The sequence below is a fragment of the Falco peregrinus genome, chromosome 2, assembly GCF_023634155.1.
Source record: "Falco peregrinus isolate bFalPer1 chromosome 2, bFalPer1.pri, whole genome shotgun sequence".
Taxonomy (NCBI): Eukaryota; Metazoa; Chordata; class Aves; order Falconiformes; family Falconidae; genus Falco; species Falco peregrinus.
Window position 1 is genome coordinate 95,856,433 of NC_073722.1, and position 9,104 is coordinate 95,865,536.

Sequence of the window (9,104 nt, forward strand, 5' to 3'; positions counted from 1 at the left end):
ATGCCCATTGTGAAATACCCAAGGGCTACAGAGCCTCTCTGGCATGAATGGGACAGGAAAGCACAGAAATGTGGATTAAGACACACAGTCTATGCCGTAAATGGGGATCAGTATACCGGAGAATGGCTGAACAACTTGAAACATGGTAAGAGAGATCATTTTGAGAAAATGTACCCATTTAGATGCCTTTACAAAAGTTCCTAGGGGTGGGGAGTGGTCAGTGGTTGTATATGCTCCTGGAAGACTATTTATTCATGTATGACTATATATATGTGTGTGTGTGTGTATCTGTCTTTGAAATGTCATGCAAAAATGTACTCAGAAATATTTCTAGTAGGTAACTGGAAGAGCTGCTGCACACACTCAGGGACAATTACCCAAAATACCTAGATTATAGATGTTTAAAAATCCTCTGCAAACACAGCCAGCTGCAGTCAGCTCCATGCACCGGCATGTGCTCTGGCTGCACAGTCCCTGGAGCTCTCTTGGCTCCTGACTCGGCTTCAGGAATATTAATTTATCCTCAGGCTGTGGTGGGTGCTGCAGGAAACAGAGCAGGGGAAGGAGACCCTGATGGAGCCCTGAGCAGCCAGAGCAGGACAGGCTTGTTTACAAGCAGCAAACTGAGGTTTGGAAAGATTTCAGTGCATTCAGCAAAGGCCACACAGAAAGCCCCTGATCAAGATTAATGATAGTTCCGAGTTAGGAAACTAAACTGAATCCAAGACATAAACCTACCTTGGTGCAGAGAGCATCACCTTGCCAGGGATGGAGCTGCAGGAAGGCAGCTGCGTAAACCCTTCTAATTACCACGATGGTCTCCCCATTGTTCCTCTTGTTTGTTGAACAGGTAAAGGCACCCAGGTATGGAAACACACTGGAGCCATTTATAGTGGTGACTGGAAGTTTGGGAAGCGGGATGGTTATGGCTCATACAGCATTCCTGACCCTGTAACCAAGGAATACAAGAAGGTTTACACAGGCTGGTGGAAAAACAACCAAAAATGTGTAAGTGAGATTTCCTACGTGTGCTAGTGGTGAGGCAGTGTGCCCCAAAATGTGGGAAAGAGTTGGGTGCACATGTACAAAAAGATCACTTAAAATACTGTTTTTTTCACTACTGGGGCTGAATTGAAGGGTTTTTGGGAAATGAATAGGTGGAACAAGAAAATGAAAGTAAGAGCAAAAGCTCTGGTATTTAAGCCCTCTCCCTTTGCCCTCTCCAACCTTGCTGCTCCTGGCATTACGCACTTTGCCACATCAGGTGCTGCAGGAGTTGCACTGTGTCCCACAGTCAGCAATAGGGAAGCAGCAGTGTGACTCCAGGCAGTAGCTAAAGGAGCAGACTTCCCTCCAGCCTTGGGTTCTCTTTAAATCTTAGTCTGAACCTGCAGAAAGCCCAGGAAACTTCAAGAGTAAAAATCTGTTATTGATAAAAAGACAAATGTGGCCGAGAACATGCCGTCACCTGCTGTCTCCCCACCAGAGAGGGACTCATTCCATCTATCCGCTGGTGACCAGGCTACAGCCTCAATCTCCTACCAGCTGCTGCAGAGCAGTGGTCACTGCTCAGACTCACCTGCAGCTCAGCCAAGCAGGGTGAGAGGTTTCGTATCCTATGTCTTAATCCTTCCCACCCATCTCTTTCATTCCTCTTTATCCTTGAAGCAGTTGGAGGAACCTGTACTACAAGCACTGCAGTAAAGTGTACCTTCTGGGAGTTTTACAGCATATTAGACAAATAACTTGAGTTCTTTTGGAAATTAAGCCTGTCACATAAATCACTGGTTTTTCTAAAGGGAACATAATGAGGAAGTCATCTGGTAAAAATGACTGCAATCGTATGTGCAAAATCCTTGTAGGAACATTTTCTGATCTGCCAATGGAAACCTTGTGTTTGCCTTTGTTATGCTCTTAAATTAAATTAATAGCCTCTTACGCTTCTAACTGGTGTGCAGCTCTGTGGCTCCAGTCTCTTGGAGGCAGCTTCCCCTCCTGTTCTTTGAGGATATACTTTGAGTGACTGAGCTTTGGTGAAAGATTTATAATGACACCCAAATATAATTTTTTTTTAATTCTACAAAAGCCTCCCCTTTACATCCATGCAGTTTAATAAAACTAATCTCAGAAAAATCAGTTCTTTCCAGAACTGATTTTATTTTTAGTTCAGAGATAAATAAATACTTTATTCCTATGGGAAAACTCATTAGTAATATGTAAATATTTCTTACTGGTATCGCTCCCCAGTATAGGGGATACCTCTGGACTTCTCTTAATGGCAAACATACACATAAGACAAATACCTCCTGGGGTCCCTGGCTTGCACACACCCAGCAGTCTTAATTCAGAAGTTCACCAACCAAACCTGCCAGTGGCAGCCTGAGGAGGGAAAACAAAGAGTGGAGAGAGTTCAACATCAGAGCTCACCTGCCCCGCCGGGGTGATGCCTGCTGTCTCAGGAGCCTGGCCTGGTGCCCAGCTGCGGAGGGACATGTGTGGCATCCTTGCCTGTGCCTGCCGGTCTCACCACAGGTGGCCTTCAGGGCTGGCTTTATTTTCTTGTGAAGGAGGAAGGAAGCAAGGCAAGGGGCTGCTCAGGACCTTACCTCTTTGGGGGTATGGATGGAGGAGAAGGCAAAGCCGTTTCCATGGTTAGCATCACTTACAGACTTTTGTTCTGTCCAGGGACAAGGGATGGAGTTATCTGGCCTGGGACACACTGTGCTGTAGGAAGCATCATCAGGGTTAGAAGGCATGAAATCCCCATGTTGAGACACTTGTCTTTTTAAAGCTGCCTATCCCCAGGCAGGTTTATATACTAGTAAAACTTGCTTTTGGCTAAATATTAGCAGCAATCATGCCAATAATAACACACGGAGATATAAAACCAGGGTTTTATCGTGGGAATAAAACAATTTGCCAAAAAAAAAAAAAAATCCCATACCACTACTTCTTGTTTCCTTCAACACACGAACAGCCACTGAGCTGGGCTGCCAGCAGCCATGCTTGAAAGTAATAAACAAAGGAGTAGGTGTCAAGAACGTAATGTCCCAAAATTGAAGACCAACCCCTTTCAATACAAAGGCTCCTAACCGGGCATCTCTGTGCTGCCATTCAGGGCTATGGGGTGACTTTTTACCGCATTGGCGAGCACTACGAAGGCGAGTGGAGTGGCGGGCTGCGGAGCGGCTGGGGACGGATGTATTACTGGGACGGGTCCATCTACGAGGGACAGTGGCTGGCGGACCAGCCTGGTGGGCAGGGGATGCTGCGGCTGCGTAAGTACCGATCGCCCTCACTCCAGGTGTCTGCCCGCCCCCTTCAACATACTAGGTGTTGTCCTGCTCTCTGATGTCTCTGCCATCCAAACTTCTGGATGCTGCATTGCGTCTTCTGCTGAAGCCTTGCCACCAGGGTTGCAGCTGCTTCGTGTTGTCCCTCCCCTCCTTGTTTGGAGCTGGAGGCAGCACAGGCTGTTGCAAAGGCCAGCGCCACGCTGCTCAAGCCCACACGCATGAAAGCTTATTTTTGCTGTGATTTACATTTAAATGACTGGGATGGTTAGGGTTAGAGATAATATACTGTTGGGTCAGAGAAGAGCAGATCTCTCTTTTCAAGCCAGGCACTTTGCCAGACATACTTTCTAACTGCTGCATACCAATTCCAGCACAGGAAAAAAAGTTTTCTTTCAAAGTTCACTCTATCCTCTCCCTTACTTCCGACACTGGCTCAAGTTGAGTGAACACAGGGGTTTCATTAGTACACGGTCCCTTCCCAGAAATAACACCAAATACATCATGGATTGGGAATGTTGGGGGCAATCTCAGCATAAAAATAGAAATTTGGAAATTTTTTTCTCCTTATTTTGCTTGGAATTTAACACATTTTTCTCTGAAGCCAAGAATCCCAGTCCTTTGCAACACAAGGCACTGCATTCCAGGAACATTTGAAGAAATACTATCTCCATATTATTATTAATCTATTCTATTTTTTTGCTTGAAAGTGATCTCAAGGCTAGTAATTAGCTAAGCAAAGCAGCTGGGAGGAATGAGCACGACCTTCACTGCACATCATATGCACAACTGCACTCACTCTGACCAAAGTCACTTTCAACTGATGGCTCATCCAGATAAAATCAGCACCCACTTCCAGGGGTAACTCCTTCCACTGACCTGCTTTGCTCCTGTCAAAGTCACCGTTAGTTATAAACTAAGAGCCCTTGTGGGCTGAGCTGTGGCTGATGCACCATTTCAGAGCCCAGTTGCCTCCAGCATAGTTTGCATCCGACTATGAGCTGGATTCCTTTTGGTTAAAATTAGCCAGAGCAATTATTTTATACCCACAAGCTTAATGTACTCAGCTCAGCCGCTGGAAGTGTGCCCACGTGCCGGCAGCTTTGCAATGGTGAAAGAAAAGGAGTTCTTCGGTGGAGGTCACGATGAGCTGCAGCTCAAGATTAAATTGCTTGTAGTGGCAGTGTGCCCGGCAAGGGCGAGCTTGGCCGGGAGCACCACACCGATTTGCCACCTCTGCTACAGCCCATTGCCAAAATGGTTTTAAACCAGAGCATTACATGTCTGCAGAGATGTCAGCGGCGACCAATGCAGCCTCTCAGATGCTCTGGGAGGAGAGGGGATGGGAGCAGCTGGGCTCCACAGTGCAGGGTCTATGATTTTGGTGGTTTCTGAGTTGTTGATGGCTGGAGAGCAGAAGCCCAACCGGTCCCAGCAGTGGGTAGGGCAGGTTGGTGTCACAGATAAGCACGCTGCCAGATGCAAGCTGATCACCACCACCACAGCTCCAACCTGTAAACCAGACCCTGCCTGAAAAGTCTGACAGCCACACTCTCTAGAAGCATTTTTGTTTTTTTCCTCTTCCCTTATGGTGTTCTGGCAGCCCCCGGCCACCTCTGTGGCACCATGCAGGGTGATCTGGTATTTTGGCCACCTCTTGCCACGAAGAATGGCAGAGTTTGGCTGAGACACAGAAGTATTTCCACTACCTAACTTGGTCAGAAATCCCCATAGCTTTTGGCTTAGAAACACTCTATGTAGGAAAAGAGGACAGCAGAGAACTGTCCTGGTGACAGCAGGGTGGCCTGGATGTATGCCAGCCCCATCATCACTGTGGGTATGACTCCACTTCTCAGCTAGCATCCCTGGATGAGGCTGCTCTCTTCCCCTTGCAGCTCTGCTTTCCCTTTTGGGGATGGATGGATTCCGGGAGAGCAGCAAATCCCCCAAAAATCTCTCTCAACTTGACAGACGCAGTACAGCTGGAAAAACAGTCTGTAACTGATTGCCTGAACTGTTCAGACACTCACAGCAATTCTTGCCCTGTAATTCATTGAGGAAAAACATAACCCTGAGTATTATCTAAAATAAAGACTATTTTGACTGGACAACAGTCAGTGCTGCTGTTCCTTGCCCAGACAAGCAAACCTCTTCAAGCCAAAGATTTGTGTGATTTGTTGCAGTGATAAATCTGAAACTTGTGTCCTGTAATTTTTCATATTGTAAAGAGACTCAGTGACTAGCTCCTTACCCTGAGCTCAATCACTCTGCAGATCAGCAAAAAATGAGTATTGCTGTGAGAACAAAGCAGGTGAATGCAGTTTTTGTTGCAAGTGGGCAAGCAGGGGCTCCTTCCACAGCCTTTTCTCCCTCTGCAGAACAGCAAACGAAGCACCACAAAAGTAAAACAACACACTGTGCCACAGCCCCCTTGAAATTACCAAGAGGAGCCAAACAGGTGATTTCCTCTTCTGTCAGTTTACTGTGTTGATTGGTTTTGTTTGTAGTCTTTTAATGAAATGGTGCAAATTTCACGGTCTGTTCATGTATTTAATTGCAGCAAATGAAAATCGGTATGAAGGAGGTTGGAAAGATGGAAAGAAGCACGGCCCAGGGAAATTCTTCTACCTGGATAAGGGACAGTTGTTTGAAGGTGTCTGGGCAGCAGATATACCTAAATGTGGAATTCTGATTGACTTTGGCAGAGACGAAGCTCCTGCCCCTACTCAGTATCCAATCCCAAAGGTAATTGTTTGGAAATTTTGGTTTTGCTAGTGATGTTTGCATTAATCTGTGCTCAGGTCAGCTCTCCAAGCAGCATTTCACTCTTCAAGTGATTAGCCCCATGGGGTTCCTGGCTTACAGGGTGTGTGCTCAGTCTTTTGGCCAGCAGTGTCCTAAACAGCCCCATAGGGACAAATGGCCCGTCCAGCCACTGCTGGAACCTCCTAATGGCTACATCTGAAAAAACGCAATTCTCATGCACCAGAGCTGCTTAGAGACCTGAAGCAGCACAAAGGAAATGGGGACAATAGAGGTAAAGACAATAGTGGGATTTGCGTCAAAACCAAATGATTTCACCAAGCCAAACTGCTGAAGCTGACCAGACCTTACTGGAGCCTGAGCAGCAGAGGGCTAACAGCCATTTCCTTCACCCGGACACCCCCAGTCAGGGGCTCAGCCGTGTCCAGCAGCCCTGTGGGTGGAGTGGTACGTGTAGCTTCCCACCTCGCCCCAAGGTGGACAAACAGGTGGCTACGAGAGCCAACATCCTCTGCTCTGCTTTTCCCTTCAGAATGACACAGGCTGCAGAGGAAAAGTCAGTCCTTGCCCCCCTCCCAGACTCGGTGGCACACAGACATGCTGGGCCATTGGCCTGGCAGCTGCCAGCTCCTTGCACATCACTTCGGTGTGGGACCCGGAGGATAGGAGAGCCTGTCCCTTGCTCTGTGCCCTTGGAGGGGAATAGGGGTCAACAGGGAACAGCCACAGCTCCCAGTGACACAACTGGTCAAAAGCTTGGTCTCAGCTGGAGTCACCTCAGTCCGCATGCCACACGCATGCAACACAAAGGCATCACACTTCCAAGGGACGGTTTCTGCAGGATATGGGTGGGGAAGCTGCTCTTTGCTTAGAGCCAAGCAGAACCACACTGGAGACGCTGCAGAACCACAGCACACAGCTCTGCTCCAGGAACACAGGGAACAGCACGTGGCAGGTAAGGCTGCCTGCCTTCCTCCGCTGCTCCAGGGACAAGGCTGTTGTAAATGATACTGGGCACATGCAGCCTACCGAAGCTCACAGCTGTTGTATCTTCACTTCCCTTATTTCTTCAGATCTGGTTTCTATAGCAAGGGCCCTCAGCACAGACATTTTTGACAAGGCAGCTAATCCTGCAAGTATTAGGCACACCCGTGGCAGTGCAGAATAATAAACACCAAATACTCACCAGGGAAAAACAATCTCTTTTTTCACAAAAAAAGTGAAAGGAGCAGCACTTCGGTAGCTAAAAATATTCAAAGGTTACCCAAGAACAGCCTCCTCAACCACCCAGCCCAACAGCTTGGGATGAATTGTCATTTTTCACTAAGGCAGAATGTTCAAGCCTTAGTTTATTTAGCTCCCTGAAGACCCAGTTACGACCCAATTTTCTTCTGTGCTATGAGCAAAAGAAAGCATCAACTTTCACTGCTGTTATTGTGCTTTCTGTTGGAAGAGATTTATTGATCTCAGAATATGAAGGAAGTAACAGTTAAAAGGAGAAAAAATTGACTCTGGATCTTTCATAAACCTTTTGTCAAATTACTGTTGGAAGCAGTTGCTAGAGAAAAGTACATGTAGGGCGAATGTTAGGAACTGCCAAAACCAAAGATAAGACTAAATAGTCAGCTTTCACCTGCAAGAGGTTAATGGTGAGGATCTGAGCTTCTGCATGGAAGCATCACCGTGTGTCCTCATTAGCAGGTAGAAGGAACAAAGGGTGGGCATGCACAGGACAGAAAGCGTGATTGCCACAAGCTTTGAAGGAAGCCAGTATTGTAGATGATGGGGTTGCACCAAGGCAGACTTTGAACATAACTGCACAACACAGAGAACTTGGGACATCTGCTGTTACAATTATTGAAGCCAAGACTTCAGAAATCGTAACAAAATAAATGAGAAAAAGACCGGACATCTTCTGCCTGGAGGAGCACCACATGCACACACCCACCCCCTGAAAGCAGCAGAACACAAAGCAGGTCAGAGACTGCAAGTTCCTGGCAGACCTTTAGCACTTCTCTCTCAAGAACGTGCATTGAGCTGGAAGCAGGTTATGACTCCAGAGTCTTGCTTTCATGTGACCTTTGATGCTCTACTCAGGTGACTGCAATTACCTTTTAAAACCAGAGGCGAGATGCACCAAGCTACAAATCAAATCCAGTTTTGTCTTAAGAATGTGTTTCGGTAAAGGAGAATGATTCCACTCCACACAGAACTATTTCAAGGAGATGAAGTGATGTTCTACATGCTAATAAAATTAGGGAACCGTAGCAATTTTTCTAACAGTAATTGAAAGGCTGCAATATAAACTGAAGTACTGATACATGGGAGAGTCTCTGTTAATGCTCAAGTAATCAAGATCTATAAAACCTTAAGCTTCTTCAATTACACTGCATAACTGATTTGTATTCTTTTTATTTAGATTGAACTAGCTGATCCAGATGGTGTTCTAGCAGAGGCCCAGGCGATGTTTGAGGACAGGCAGAATTAATAACTGGATGCTGAAGAGAAAAAAGAAAAAAAGATGTAAGATAAGAACACTATCCTGGCTTACTTATTCATTTGAGTCTCAAATCCACACTGTGGTGCATCGTGTCATCTGCCTCACTCTTCCCTCAAGGCTGCTCACGTATGCTTCACTCTGCAGGTGGCTTTGCTCAGAAGCCTCTTCCCAACATTTTGGAAAAGAAAGGGAAAAAAGCTGGGACACACACACGACACCACCACAAGCAGAAAAACTCTGGGGGACACTGACTCTTTGCCCAGCTCTTCTGACTTATTCCTCCTCTAAAGAAATTGCACTCCTGTTGCAGGTTTCCAGGCCTTTCACGCTGCCCTAGAGAAGCAGCAGTGTTTCCGTGTTATAAGAAAAGTAGTCAGATAATTAATAATTGTCCCATCCCCCCCCCCAACACAGCCTGATACATACCTGTGACCCAAGATGGCTTTTGAAGGTACATCAGACCATGTTTCAGTTAGTATTTTTATCCATACAACTTTACACGCTCTCTCTGCTCGTTTTCCATAACCCTTGAGAACGCAGTGCACCAG

The 9,104-nt window shown here is 46.5% G+C and overlaps 1 protein-coding gene across 1 annotated transcript; it reads left to right on the forward strand.

Annotated features, from left to right (window-relative positions):
- MORN3 (MORN repeat containing 3) lies at window positions 1–8,914 on the forward strand. Its single transcript, XM_005237623.3, has 5 exons — window positions 1–145; window positions 851–1,008; window positions 3,119–3,278; window positions 5,854–6,038; window positions 8,476–8,914. Exons 1-5 carry the CDS (start codon window positions 1–3, stop codon window positions 8,542–8,544), a joined length of 717 nt encoding a protein of 238 aa, XP_005237680.2. The 3' UTR covers window positions 8,545–8,914.
- The last annotated feature ends 190 nt before the right edge of the window (window positions 8,915–9,104 follow it).